The sequence below is a fragment of the Lycium ferocissimum genome, chromosome 5, assembly GCF_029784015.1.
Source record: "Lycium ferocissimum isolate CSIRO_LF1 chromosome 5, AGI_CSIRO_Lferr_CH_V1, whole genome shotgun sequence".
Classification (NCBI taxonomy): Eukaryota; Viridiplantae; Streptophyta; class Magnoliopsida; order Solanales; family Solanaceae; genus Lycium; species Lycium ferocissimum.
This window is the reverse complement of record NC_081346.1, coordinates 13,625,317-13,640,981: the sequence shown is the minus strand read 5'-3', so window position 1 is coordinate 13,640,981 and position 15,665 is coordinate 13,625,317. Positions and strand designations below refer to the sequence as shown.

The 15,665-nt window shown below is 31.7% G+C and overlaps 1 protein-coding gene across 1 annotated transcript; it reads left to right on the top strand.

The window, feature by feature from the left end:
* Nucleotides 1-11,814: 11,814 nt before the first annotated feature.
* LOC132057576 (uncharacterized) lies at nucleotides 11,815-13,445 on the top strand. The gene is made up of 2 exons (XM_059450206.1): nucleotides 11,815-12,597; nucleotides 12,663-13,445. Exons 1-2 carry the CDS (start codon nucleotides 11,815-11,817, stop codon nucleotides 13,443-13,445), a joined length of 1,566 nt encoding a protein of 521 aa, XP_059306189.1.
* The last annotated feature ends 2,220 nt before the right edge of the window (nucleotides 13,446-15,665 follow it).

The following is a 15,665-nucleotide window of genomic DNA, read 5'->3' as shown; positions in this document are numbered from 1 at the left end:
TGCGTCAATTAAATACGCAGAATCACCCGTTGTATGAGACTATAGGCCGGCAAAGGACTGAGCCACGAAAAGGGTATTTTAGGAATATTATGCCTAAAAGTGCTAAACGACCAAATGGGTCGTTACAGTTTTGGCTCAAATCAAGTATATTTTAAGATATCTACTAAATATGTACAAATATTAAACTTTCGATTCCAGCAACTGAAAAAAAAAAAAAAAAATTCGGAACTCACATGACTAGTGGCGGAACTAGAATTTTTCTTAAGGAGTTCAAAATTTAAAGAAGTAAACATACGAAGAAGACAAGAAATTCAACATCTATTATATGTACGTAAAGAGTTAAACTATCGAACGAACTTTATTTTTAAGGCTCAAACTTAAAACCTCTTATTAAGGATGAAGGATTATTGACTCCACCACAACCATTTTATCTTTTTGTTCATATTACATATAGTCTTACCACAATTCTTTGTAAACTAAAACAGAACAAAAAAAAAATGAAAAACAAATTGGATAATCGTCCTATGCTGAATCTAAGACATAATGAAAACATAAAAAGAACACTCACAAAGTCCTTCGAGCACTGATCAGCTGATCAGCTGCTGTCAAAGTTATAGAATGTCAAAGTTATAGAAAACGAGTGATGAGGCAGAGAGAAAGGGAAGAAAATGAAGGAATAAAAAAGAAAGTACTATACATTTTTTGCTGAATGAATCAAACTGGAAATGATAAGAGTTTTTATTAGTAATAAGTTTGTGAGAAAAGTCTTTTCTTTTTTATATTCCACCCTGTCCAAAGTATTTCTATTGGGGTCCGATTGAATTCGAACTTCTGCCTGAAATTCCACACCGGAGGTTAAACGTTTCCTTAACAAAGACGACGACATTGTAGTACGTACCCATTTAGGATTGAAATCTAAATTTTTTATTAAGAATAAAGAAGTACTTACCACTCTATCGCAATTTTTTGTTTTTTGGTGAGAGAAGGAATTTTTTACCAAAATAATTCATTATTTCGTACCAATTCACCAAAATAATATCTTCTTTTGAAAATTTACAGAAATAGAATAAACGTATTCCGCAGTAACGTATTAGGCATTATTTTATTCAAAAAAATTCAACTGCAAAAAAGTTAAAGGTTAACGTGTTAAAAGGTAATTCGTTATGAAGAGTAACGTTTTATGGTTAATACGTTACGCGTGAGTAACGTTTTATGGTTAATTAATGGTTTCAATGTTCAACGATTTGAGTTCTTTATTTTATCCTAACTGATTTGTGTGCTTTATTTTATGGAGTATATATGATTCACTAAGAGTATATATGATTCACTAAGGTCTCTTAGTCTACAACTTGATGGAAACCATTCTTAGCTGCCGTTTTGCTTTATACAAATTTAGTTCCCGCGAAGTGAATTGAGAGACCAAATTTAGCCGTTATTTTGCTTCTAGAAGATGGAGTACTTTTCGTTAAGCAGTAGATATGAAAGATGGTTGCTTCTTAATTTTCATATATGAAAAGGCTGTGATATATAAGCATTAATTACTAGTAGTTATTGTGTAAACTTAAGACATTGTATCTTTAATTTCTTTTGGGTCTTAACCATCTTGCACTTTAAAATGTATAAGAAAATGTTGAAAGGGAGAATTAACCAACTTCTGCTCATAAAATTTCCCACTGCTGATATTGTTTTGAAATTGAAAAACAACTACTTTATTTAGCTAATCAATACTTTTTTTATAAGGCTTATCAATATTTTTAAAGGCAACTCAAGTATCTTTATGTAAGGCTAATCGATACTTTTTTTTTAAGGGTAATCAATATTGTCGGTAAAGTTTTATAATTACATCAATCAGAAGGGTTCGTAATTTGAGGAATTCTTTGCAGGATTTAACTGCTCGTGCTCGGATTCTGTAGAAACGTTACCGTCGATTCACGTTTTAGCCTCGAAGTTGTAACTCGAGTTACTACTTTAAGATCAATCAATGTCGATTTTGTATTCTTTAGAGTCGTTACTCAAGCAGAACGTATTAATCATAAAACGTTACTCATGAAGTGGCTAATTACCCTTTTAACGAACTTTTTTGCCCGTTGAATTTTTGGAATAAAATAATGTCTAATACGTTAAAAATATTTATTCTAGTCCCGTAAATTTTCAAAAAAATGTATTATTTTGGTGAATTGGCTGAAATAATAGCTTATTTTGGTCAAAAAAGTCGAGAAGTCAACAAGAGAGAAATAATTGTGAAACGGATTCTTTGTGAATTTTCAAAACGAAAGACTGCTATGCTATGAAGACTTTCAAAAAACGTGCCTCTATTAACAGAAACTTCCTCTATTAACATACTGGGCTCTCCTTTTTATGGTTGGGTTTAAATATGAAAATCTTACTCCCTCTGTCCCAATTTATGTGATATTCTTTCCTTTGCTACTTGAGATTCAAACTGAAATAACGTTAGTAACATTTTAAGATGTATTTTTACCAAATTAATTAAAAAAAAAAGTAACTTATAGTACTTTTTATGTAGTTTTCAATTATCTAAATTTTAATCTTAAATAATTGAGTTAATATAATCCAATTTAAATTAAAAGTTTAGTCAAATTGACTATTCGAAATTGGCGGACCAGTGATGTGTACACGTCAATCCAACAAGTTTGACCAATTGGAAGCAGCCATGTGGTTGATATTCGTCATTGTTTCTCTTTAAGGACCTAATTAAATTGGTCGGAATTACGGGCAACAGTCAACTTTATAATAGTACGTTGTTTGTAAAATTACCCCATATAATAGTTATCTTTTTTTTGGTAATATAATAATTAACCATCTTTAAAAAAATAAAATATTTATGATTACCAATAATAAGTGTAGAGATTTTGACAAAATATTTGATCATTTAATACACTATTACAACAAAAAAATATTATATGAATATATATATTTTCATCATTAAATGATTTTCCTTCGTTGCACAAAGTGTGATTAAGCTTAGAATTTGGTAATTAAAAATAAAAATTAGATTTTATGCATCTTTTTTGCCTATAACAGCTAAATATTTTTTAAATGACAATGTTATTATAGGTATATAATAGTCATTCTCTATAACAGCTGAAAAATTTTGGACCCAATAATGCTGTTATAGAGAGGTTTAACTGTATCAAGTTTAGTGGTGTTATAGTATATTAATATCAGCCACATTAATAGCCAAAAAAAAGAATAAGATCCTGTTTGATAGTATGCCTGCAATTCATCAAGTATATTGTGCCATTTCAAGCGAAAGAAAAGGCATAACTGATAAAGACATTGCCAAATTAGGCGTCTGTTGATATCATTATCATTCTAGTGTTGTTTGAAAAGACGAAAAAAAAAAATCTACATATATATAAAAGCAGGACATAAGCCCGCTACGTGGCGCTCTAAAAATTCAGAAATTACATTTATCTTTTTCCACAATTTTTTACAAGTTTTCTTAATTTCCAGTAAAAAAAAAATATATAAACACGGTGCATTATCTCCCAAAGAAAGCCAGAACGTCACAACTTAAATTTTCTTTATTCGGTTCAGCCGTCACTCCCATTTCTTTTCTCCCCCAAAACAGTGTTTCCGTTTCATTCTATTAAGCAGGATTAGAATAGGATTAGGATTTAGGCCTTCTCTCTTCCCCATTTTTCTTTCCGTGTCAATCTGCGACTCTTTTTCCTTTACACTTGGTCAATATTACATCCTTCAATTCTTCTTCAATGTTTTTCCGTTTACTGAGTTCCTACTATGCTTTCCGTCTCCTACTATCCCTATTCCTAATTTTGAATTTAATAAACATCACAAGAGAATAAGAAGGATGGAACCGGTATTCCGACACAAAACACAAATATATGTGAAAAAATTACTACTAAATTTCAATAAATATTAAATTTTGAACCCGTGATTTCAAAAGTATAACGTGTTTCATGCTAGAAACTTAAAGGTTGAATCCTTCATATTTAAATTCAGAATCCATCTCTGTCTGCCAGCCCCAACCCAATGACGATCGTTTTTACCTATTTTGTACTATACCACTGTCCACTGTGGCAATGGCATACTACTATTTATTCAAACAATATGGTGTTTTTCCTGCTTTTAAGGTTCTGAAATGGAAGTTGAATACTACCCTCCCATGGAAGATGTGATTCTCCAGAATGAGGCTCAAACAGATATATATATATAATGTCTCAGGAACATTGGTAAGTTAAGATATCAGGAACAATTACTTGAAATCTTGAATTTGTTGTTCATGTTATCAATCATTTATGTATTATTACATGATAGATATCGATGGACATGAACACGTATGTATAATACTCAGCAATCCTTATCCATTTCAAATATAGAATTCAAATATATTAGCGGATTAGCCTTACTTATTTTTTCTTTAACCTGTCCGCAAAAAGATCACTGGCCATAGGTACTCGCTAAGGTAAATATCCTCTTTCTCCACTTTTGAGATTTGATTTTGGTTAGTATTTCATGTTTCTATGTATCCATTATTTTCAATTTCTGTTGGAATTTAGATTCGTTTTAGCATTTATAATAGTTTGGTCTGTCGTTTCTCTTTTAACTGCAGTAATTTCTTAAGGAAAATTTAGTTAAAGAAATCTAAAGCTCCAGACTCACACTCTATGCTCTCTTCTTTAATCCGAACCTATGATACATATCCTACTATAAACTCATTTCTTCTCACCAACATATACCTTCTTATTTATCTATATTTATCTCTTTTTACCTTATTTTTTGTGGATTAGTACTTTTTCTCCTAATTATTATGTTTAAGCTTAATTTTAAAAATCTAAAAAGTGGTTAAATACGTTACGTAATTGAATGAAGAAGATGTTTAGGAACATGAAATATAGAAAGACTTTAGTCCTCTCCGGTCTCTTCATAAAGTTGTAACGACAGAATGTTGATTATCAGTTATATAATTGGATTTAATTAATCTTTAAAACTGATCTCATCAAATCATAGGAGCAGAGGAAAGCCATGAGGGGAGGGAGAATTCTTCCAGATTTCTGAATACAGGCATAAAAAGGTCTCTTTCTTTTCTTTTTTTCTTTAAATCTTTTTCCTATTATCAGCTTTCCTCCATTTTGAGTTGCAGTTTTAGTTCTTGAACTTTGAGAAGAGAAAATACAGAGGGAACATAAAAATAGGATCTTTGGGTGGTGAAATATCAATACAGAAGAAGAAGAAGAAGAAGAAGAAGAAGAAGAAGAAGAAGAAGGTATATTAATGGATTATATCCAAGAATGATGGGTGTTCATACTTCATCCTTCTGAGAGATGGAGTCATCCTTCTTCCTGCTTTAATGGCTTTATGTATGTTTTCGAAGTTGGTTGAGAACATTTTTTCATAGATTTTAAAATAATTTTTCATCTCACTTATACTCTTTTTGGTTTCTGTATTCGCTTATTGAAAAATATTGCTTGGAACTGTGCTCATTTATACCTTTTTTCCTGTACTTTCTTAGTGAAGTGAATTCTGTGGATTGAAGAATTCGAGCCTTCATTCCTTCATGTTACTGTATCGTTGTTTTTGGTTTTTAGCAACTACTCTTTCTAAAGTTGTTGAAAGCTAACAAATAAAAAAACTGAAAAGTAAAAATTGCGTGAGAAGCTACTGATATTGGAGGCTTTTGGGATTAAGTTAAGCAAAAGCGAGATATGACTTAAGAGAAAGATCAGAAATTTAAGGGGTTAATCGGCATGTGAGCTTGAGTTCGCCCATCTAGCTGTGACTGAAGGTCTGTCTTTTTGTTACCATGTCAAAAACTAACATGGCTCCCACTATGTAGTATGCAACTGTCACTGCTCGATACATGTATGCAACTTTTTCTTTTAGTTATTTCACGATTATATATATTATTCTTGGTTCAACGGTTTGTTCATTTTCATGTGTTTATCGTTCATATCCAATCCCTCTTTTGCATGACTGATTTTTTGGCTTAAAGCTATCATTACTTAGTTATAATCATGCTGTAGCCTCTGTTGAAATTTTGAATTATTGATTCCTTATAAATACTTAGTAAATTTGATGAATATAATGACTGGATGCAGAATCTTATCATCATAAAATGGCTATCATGTGGGTGGTAGAGTAACAAGAGCTTTGAGAAGGGTACATTAACAAAATTTTCAACCTCCAGTTAATATGTAGTTTAAAATAGTTGAGAATTCTATGTGTTATAGATGATTGAAAACTCACATCGCCATCTATTTTACAGGATTCAAATCTACTAAGTAATGATTTAGAAGAGTACGGATTCTAATCTTAATACGAGGAAAAATGGACATAAAATCGTAGACTAGATGGTAATTATGTTTTATTTTGAGGATTTAAGTGAAATTAGTTTTGGTTCCTTTACAAAATTAAATGTATATCTTATAAAAAAGCATGCTTTAAATGACAAGATAATGCATTAAAGATTTCACACACAACATCAATGTTTTAAAATTTGTCTTGCATGAGCAAGAGAAGGTGGTCAGTCTAATGATTTTTTATTGCTAATTGAAACGTTCGTATTTCATTTATACATATATTACCTTACTAATTTACAGCTGATAATAATTTTATTTTTTTGTGTTATTTTATTTTTTAAGTTTTACTACTTCTAGGCTTCCTTGAGCCTCCTCAATCAGATAAACTTAAATAAGCTTTGATTATATATAACTTCCTTAAGTGTTTTCTTTCTCATAAAAAAAGAGGATAGTATATGGATCCATTATTAGCTTGATAGCTATTCTATAAATTTACTTATTCACCGCGCGAAGCGCGGGTATATTTACTAGTATATATATAGAGAGAGAGAGAGAGAGAGAGAAAAAAAACTTTAATGTCTTGCATTAAAGCCACACAAAACTCAACAACAACAACATACTCAGTGATATATGATTGTTTTCCTAACAACAATGATAGCCCTAGAATTCCCACTTGCAAGTTCCAAAAATACAAAGCTCAGCTTAAGCTTTCTGGGTTGTTTGCCAGCAGGAATGCCATGTTCATTTTTTCAAATTGTACTAGTAAAAGTGGAAAAATAAAAGACCTTCAGACCTACTATAATTTACTATGTTGTGGAAAAATAAAAAGACCTTTAGACCTACTATAATTTACTATGTTTTTCTCCGTATATTAGTTTCTTGGTATTAGGTCATGATCTTCCAGTTAATTCAGTAATAGTCAGCCCATTCACACTTTCGTGACTCCTGCTACTGTGACTTCAGTGAACCAGGGGCAGTTCTGTGGATGTGAAAAACAACAGCTCTGCAATTGTCACAACTGCTCGGAGCGAGTTCTTCACAATCATTTGCTCAGCAAATGATCGTAATCCTATCCCAAGAACTAAGGTTTCAGGGGGCACAAAATTCAACCTTGACATTCCACTCTCCAGAAGGCAAACCACCTGAACCATTGAAGGTCTGTCTTGGGCACGACATTGACAACACAAGAGTCCAACAAGGAGGCATCCTAAAACTTCTGGTTTTTCTATCATTGGATCCAGTAGTTCTATGCCCTTCCTTTAGTTTCAAATTCTCCAAGCCTGACCATCAAAAAATCATACATGTACAATGATTTAGCACAAGGTGAGACTTCTATGTAACCAATTTAAGAAAGTGAAATAGTCACCATAACCAGGGGATGATATACTTATAGCCTACAAGACCTATTGCAACGACTAAGTTTTTGTTCATGAAAAATAATAATCAAGACAAGAAAAATAGCGACATAGAAATAATATTTTATTTCAAAGATTTGTGCGGGGTTACAATGTCCGTAAATTCTTAAATAAAAAGATGTAATCCTGGATTAACTTCTCCTCTGCCACCGTCAATCAAGGGTTTGTTGGAGGTGTGAGGCTTGCGGCTCACCACTTGGAGATAAAGACTTCTTGGTATGCGGAAGACTTGCGGATCACCCTTGGAGCTAAAGCTTCTTTATGTATTTTCTTGATACCTTTTAGCATTATGAAGACCCCTATTTATAGTTGCAGGGGAGAACTAGTTCTTTCAATTAAATCCATATATATTGGACTTATGAGATAAATCCGATTATATTGTATAGCCCATAATATTTGTTTGCACCAATACATCTCGAATTTTGAATATGATCCAAATTAATTTTTGAATTTAAGTCCGACTAAATTTCAGTGCCTATACCTATATTATAGATCAGGTGTCGATTATAGGAACAATATCAGCAACTTAAGTTCATATATGAACAATATCAACAGGCTAATTTCAGATTTGATTTGATCTTTTTTTGTAAAGATCTGATCTGATTTTATTGATTGTAATTTGTTAGAATTAGGAATGTATCTCTGTAGTTTAATATCCTTCCTTTACCTTAACTATAATCTTGGGAAAATGAACTCCAATATAAGCTCATTAAGGTGATGTGTACACACCAATCAAACAAATTTGACCAATTTGAAGCTTCCATGTGGTTGTTATTTGTCATTTTTTCTCTTTAAGGACCCAAGTCAAATTTGCGAGAATTAGTTGTACACGTTAATCCAACAAGTTTGATCAATTGGAAGCATCCACGTGGTTGTTATTCATCAATGTTTCTCTTTAAGGACCCTAATCAAATTGTCGAGAATTATATGATGTGTACACGTCAATCAAAAAGTTTGACCAATTGGAAGCTTTTAGCACTTTTTACGTGGTTGTTATTTTATAATATCGTTTATAGTTTTCAAATATCTTGGTCTAAGCAAATTCTGCGCATGTATCCGATCAATTTTATAACGTGTATCTCATATCAATTTACATATATATATATATATATATATATATATATATATATATATATATATATATATATATATTAGTTAAAACTTTGTGCATATATGTTCTAACTTTTTAATTGAAATATAATTAGAAATTAAAATTCCAAAAGTTAACATATTATATTCTTAATCCTTTCTATCAATGAAGTCATAAATCCTGCTGTTTCGCTACTCCATCTTTGTTATAATTTTCAACGACAACATTATCAATTACAAATTAAATTCTGAACAATGGACGCCGTCACTAATTTTATTTTTTCAAGTACGGGTCAACTAAAATTTGTTCAAATAATTATTCGATACTATCACGCCTTTCTTATTGTCGCGTGCAGCTATTAAAATATTTTTCTCCAACTTAGTAGCATAAATAATTTAGAATTATTAGGTGGATTATGAAAAATGTATAGTATACAAAAAGCTAGCATCCTTGCACACACATTCATTCATGCTCTAAAACTTTATTTAGTTGAATTTTGTTTATATATATCCGAGTGTGGTTAATCTATTGATTAAACAAAAGTCAAGTGCCATATAAATAAAAATTATTTATCCCTCAATAAAGTAGATAAATATCTCAGAATTTTTAATAATTTATTTATATAGAAGCATGAGTTTGGAGGTGGTATCGTCGGCAACCTCCAACTCATGTAAAAAAAAAAAATAAAAAAAAAAAAAACTTGTATAAGCATGAGTTTGGAGGTAAATAATATCCCTCTCCAAAAAAAAAAAAAAAGTGTAACCATATTTAAAAATAACGTAATAATATCTAAAAAAAAAAAAAGTGGACCCCATATTAAAAAAATCAAGTAAAAAAGTAGATACATTATTAAAAAAATCAAGTAATATCAATGTAATTAAAGTATCTCAAGTCAATAATGGTGGATTCATTGCCACATGCATATCATCTCATTAGTGGGAGCAAATGAAATCATTGTACAACAAAAAACATGAACCCCATATTATTGCTTTTCTTCAAAAATTTAAGTAGTTAAACCATACAATTTCCTTTCTTTTCTTATGTTCATGCTTTGAATCTAGATATTTAAGCATTTGTTTTGCTATTCCGCCATGTCATTTTATTTGTTATGTGTACTAAACTATTTATATTTTAAAATAAGATAGAATTTAATTACTTTTTCATTTTTTATTCTTACTCTAATAACTCTAAAAAGAGATTAGTGTCATAAAAGAAAAAAATAATATTAAATGGAGATCAAATAATAAATAAGGCAAATTAGTCAAATTATAATGTTGAATTGACGCTCTCTTAAAAAAACATACAAAAGACAACAGACAGTAAAAATGAGCTAAACTAAGAATATTCACCAAAAATTAAAAATAGTAGTTCTTCATTTAAATAGGAAATCAAATTTCTACTTTGTTTCGTTTTAAACATGTAAAATTAATTTAATAATTTGAACTAATGTAAATTTGATTTAATTTTATAATTATCCAAATCAAAATTTGATAAAAAAATAATAAGTATTGTTTAGGTCCAATCTACATACATTAACAATAGAATATTTTACACCTTTAAATTAATCGGAATTAAAATTCAAGTTATCAACTAATGCTTAAATATTGCTATTGTTTTGTCTCAAAAGAGGGAAAATAGTTTCCTTTTAAAAGTATTAATAAAATTTGCAAACTTTGTATTCGTACAAACATTAATATAATAATGTTTTGGATACGAAATATATTCTACGATGTTATATTAATCGTGTTTTGAACTTACAACTTATTAGTAATATAAGTAAAAAGATTCAAGCGAATTTTTATTTAAAAGGTGACAAAATAAAAAATAAAATAATTGCAATTTGAGAAATTATATAACCAATTAACATTAATAAGAACAATTTTGAAATAAAAGAAAAATATATGGGTCAAAAAATTAATTTGATGTGTAACTATATAACATAAGCTTTAGTAGAATTTAAATTAAATTTTAAAGAAAATACACATATGATGTGAGACTATACGATAATATTTTCACTAAATTGATAAAAATGATAAAAGTACTTATTAACAATGTATCATTGTAATTATGAAAGAAGAAGAGAAGCAAATATTGTATCATGCTAACAACTTTTTCTGTTTATGTCGAGATAAATTACGCATTTGAATTATGCTCTGAACTTTCTAATTTTTATTTGTGAATGGTAAATAAGAAATTATTGATCTTCTGGAGAATAATGTATAATGACTCACGGTTGTTGTATAAAATACAATTGTATCTAAGAAGCAAATATATATCGAAGCAAACCTAATAAATTTATAACATTAAGTGGTAGTAAAAAGCAGATAAAATGTTAGATTCCTAGTGCTTTACAACTTCAGAAATGAATGTTCTCATAAATAAAAAATAATAAGTTATGTTACTTTATTAAATTATACTACTAAAGTTTTGGCTAGGACCAGTAGAATGTAAAGATTTCAACGGGACAAAAACTTTGAGATAAAATGAAACCAAATAATTTCTGCATACTTAACCCGAATGGAAATATTGTCATACTAATATTATGTTTGTAAGTTAATATTAAGGCCTATTATTGGACTAGTGCGAAACACGGGCATCAACATCTAGTACTACCTAGATATGTCAGAATTACTACACTATAGGTAATAAGCAGAAATTGTACTTAGCTGAATTCATTGTTTATTTGTTGGTAGCAACAGGAAAAAATCTTTTAGAGAGAGAAGGTCCTACTTCTCTCTAGAAAATTATTTAGCCGTTAAAATAAAAGATCCGTTACCACAAGCATCTCTCTCCACCAAAACGATGGGGTCAGTGGCGGGTGACCCTCGGTCGGCCACACGGAACAATTCCCCCTAGTCCAAGAACAACTTGCTAACAAGGAGCCCGTAGTAGGTAGTTATATGCGCCACTGTCCACGGAACCTCCAAACCTTACAAATCGAAATGACCCCGAATCGGATAATTGCAAGAAGAACGACTCACAACGGGATGCCGACCAGGTATTTAGACATCGACATTACCATGGGGTAATGACGAATTCTTGCAGATGGACAATTGTTGGAAGATTTCTGAAATCAAGGCCCCAAATTGACACGATTAGGTCAAAATTTGATGAGAAATTCGCGATGAAGGGATCTGTCAAAATTGGGGTTTTTGATAATTTCAACATATTTATGACCTTCAACAACGAAGCAGACTTCAATGGCATTCTATATAAGAGAGTGATTGAGATTGAAGGTTTTCAAATTTGGTTGCAAAAATGGACTCCTAACTTCAAACCGGAGGAGGATTTACCGATTGTGCCAGTGTGGGTACTGTTACCAGGTTTGCCTTTTCATATGCACACATGGCATTATACTAAACAAATTGTTGCTGCAGTTGGTACGCCTATCGAAATCGATATGGCTACTAAAACGATGAATAGACCAAGTATGGCTAAGATTCGAGTTGAAATTGATTTAATGAAGCCTTTAATTCATAATATCTGGATTGGTACTGAGGATGACAATGAACCTCTTAAAGGCTACACTCAAAAAATTGAATATGAAAATATTCCTAAGTATTGTAAGCATTGTAAGAAATTAGGACACAATCTGATGGAATGTCGTGTGTTAGAAAGGAAAAAACAGAATGAAAAGAAAGAAGTGGAAAGGATGAAACAACACACCAATCCAAAAGAGGATGTGCCTAAAACAGATGGTAAAGAAATTATTCCAGATGGGAAATATGAGGTACAGAACAGGGGAAGAGATCAAAGGCCCTTTCCAGACCTGATCAGGAATAGACGAAGGGGTAGAAGTGAGCCTCCTAAGGTTTTTAAGCCTACGGGCTTGTTTTTGGTATTGATAAGACTATGCCTATATCGTAAAAAAAACAGAATATAAGAAAGGCTCAGAATGATAAGAATATTGATCGTAAACAAGTGGGGATGGAGCAAAAGAACCAAGATGATTCTAACCATGAAGAGACAGTTGAGCAGACTGGTCAGAATATGGAGAGTCAACAAAAAGAAATAGAATGTCAAGGAAGTCCAAAAGAAAAGGGTGACAATCTTGATAATACAGAGAAAGATCAGCAAGAAGATCAACCTATGAGGCAGACTGTTATGATCAATAGTCCAAATGAACTCACGGTTGATTTGTTCGAAGGTAAATGGCAGGAATATGGGAGCAAGAAATCGAAAAGTAGATCAGGCAAGAAGAGAAGAACCCCAAGAAAAAATGGGAACAATGAAAAAGATAATATCATGATTACCCAGAATAGCTTTGATGAACTTATGCAAGAAGATGAAAATTACAGTGCTAACAAAACTGAGGGTGATACTAGTAAAACAACAGAGGAAATAATCAGTGCCAATAAGACTAACATAGATGAAAACGATGAATGGGCTGATAAAGAGTCCTCTGACGAAGAGAATACATCAGATGACACTGAAGACATGGAAAGTGATAGTGACGAAGAGGAGGAATCAGACAGTGAGCAGGAGGAGCTTCAGAAGCAAATAGAAAAACATGATATATCTGCTAAGAATAACAAGTCTGCTATGAAAGAACAGAAAAGGGAAAAGGAAGTGAATCAGAATGAACCTCCTAAGACAAGGAGACAAATGAAGAAATCACAAGATCACTCCAAAAGAGGTTTAGATGATCAAGTTTCTTAATTAATTGGAATATTAGAGGCATGAAATCCCATGCCTCTACAGAAAGGGTGAAGTTTTTAATCGCTTCTCATAGAATTCAGCTTATTGCTATACAAGAGCCTTTCATAAAGGAGGATAAAATTGAGATATACAAAAAGGAATTGAATATGCATGAATGTTTTTCCAACTGCAGTAACAAAATTTGGGTTTTCTGGACTACGAGCCTTAAATGCTCTATTTATGCTAATGAGGAGCAAATGGTCACTTGTAAGATTATTGATAATGATAAGGAGTTATATATTTCAATAGTCTATGCCAAATCTTCTAGTAAAGGGAGGGAAAAATTATGGAACCATATGAGAATCTTTGCCTCTCGACTATTAATGCACCTTGGGGTCATAGGGATTTTAACAGCATACTTGATGGTGAAGAAAAAATATGGGGAAATCCCCATAGACTAAGCAAGAGTATTCCATTCGTGGAATGCCTTAGTGATTGTGGTCTAAGAAATAGCGGATATACCGGGCATGTTTTTACCCGGTGCAATGAAAGAAAAGAAAAGAATGTAATCTGGAAAAGGTTAGATAGAATGGTGCATAATGAAGAATGGGATGATCTTTTCTCAAGTACTAATGTGCAACATCTTTCTAGAGTTGGATCAGATCATTGTCCCATATATATTACCATGGATAACCCTCAAAATTCTTATGTCAAGTATTTTAGATTCCTTAATCTCTGGGTTGAATGTGAAGGCTTCCAGGAAGTTGTCAAATCTAGTTGGAAATCTCACACTAAAGGTAACATCTTTTGGGAAGTTCAACAAAAGCTAAAGAACACTAGTTCTGCGCTTAGTAGGTGGTCCAAGAATACTATTGGAGATATTTTTAAGAATACTCAAGACATGGAAAGCAGAATTAGTGAGCTAGGACAAAGATATATTGAGAGTATGGATTCTCATGATAGAATGCAGCTGAATAAAGCCAAAGCCGAACTGATTTCTCATCATAAGAAAGTGAATGAATTTTGGAAACAAAAGGCAAATTTGAAATGGAACCTCGAAGGGGATGAGAATACCAAATATTTTCACTCCATTGTAAAAGGAAGAAGAAATCACCTCCATGTCCACAGAATTCTGGAAAATGATGTATGGGTGGAAGGAGAAGAAGAGATTGGATCTGCTGCAGAGAACTTTTATAGGAATTTGTTTTCTCAACAGGGGCAATGTATTGATTTGAGCATAATGGACCAGATTCCTAAGAATATTAATGATATGGACAATCGTATGCTTCTAAGCGAGTCTAATGAAGAAGAAATTTTCAAAGCGATTATGGACATCAACCCAAATAGTGCCCCAGGTCCAGATGGTTTCAGTGGTTTATTTTTTCAGAAAACTTGGGAGATAATTGGGAAGGATATCACTGATCTAGTGCAGGCAGTTTTCAACGGAGATCAACTTACAAGATACTACACTAACACCTGCCTTATTCTTATTCCTAAAGTGGATGATCCTCAGAGTTTTTCAGAATTTAGGCCTATTAGTTTAAGCAATGTTACTCAGAAGATCATATCAAAAGTTTTAAACTGCAGGCTTGCTTCTCTGTTACCTAGAATAATTTCTCACAACCAAAGTGGATTTATAAAAGGAAGAGCTATTGGAGAAAATGTTCTACTGGCACAGGAAATGATTCATGATATGAAGCAGTACAATAAAGGGGGAAACGTTGTATTCAAAATAGATATGAATAAAGCCTATGATAGGATCTCTTGGCACTTTATCTGCTTTGTAATGAGAAAAATGGGATTTGATGAAAGGTGGATTCACATCATCTGGAACCTATTATCCAACATGTGGTATACAGTGGTCATAAATGGAAAAAGACATGGATTCTTCAAATCAGAAAGAGGAGTTAAACAGGGAGACCCTATTTCACCTTCTTTATTTATTATTGCTTCTGAATGTTTATCTTCACTTCTAAATAATCTTTATAATAAGAAGGAATTCAATGGTTTTAGTATGAATGCAATTGGTCCTAAGGTTAATCATTTAGCTTATGCAGATGACCTGATAATTTTCTGTTCAGGGAAATCTCATACCTTAAACCTTGTTATGGATTGTCTAAAAAGATATGAAGAAAACTCTGGGCATCTAATAAACAAGAATAAGAGTTGTTTTGTTATGAAGGAAGATACCTCCTCAAAAAGAATTAGAATAGTTTCTGAAATTTTACAGGTTAGAAGAGA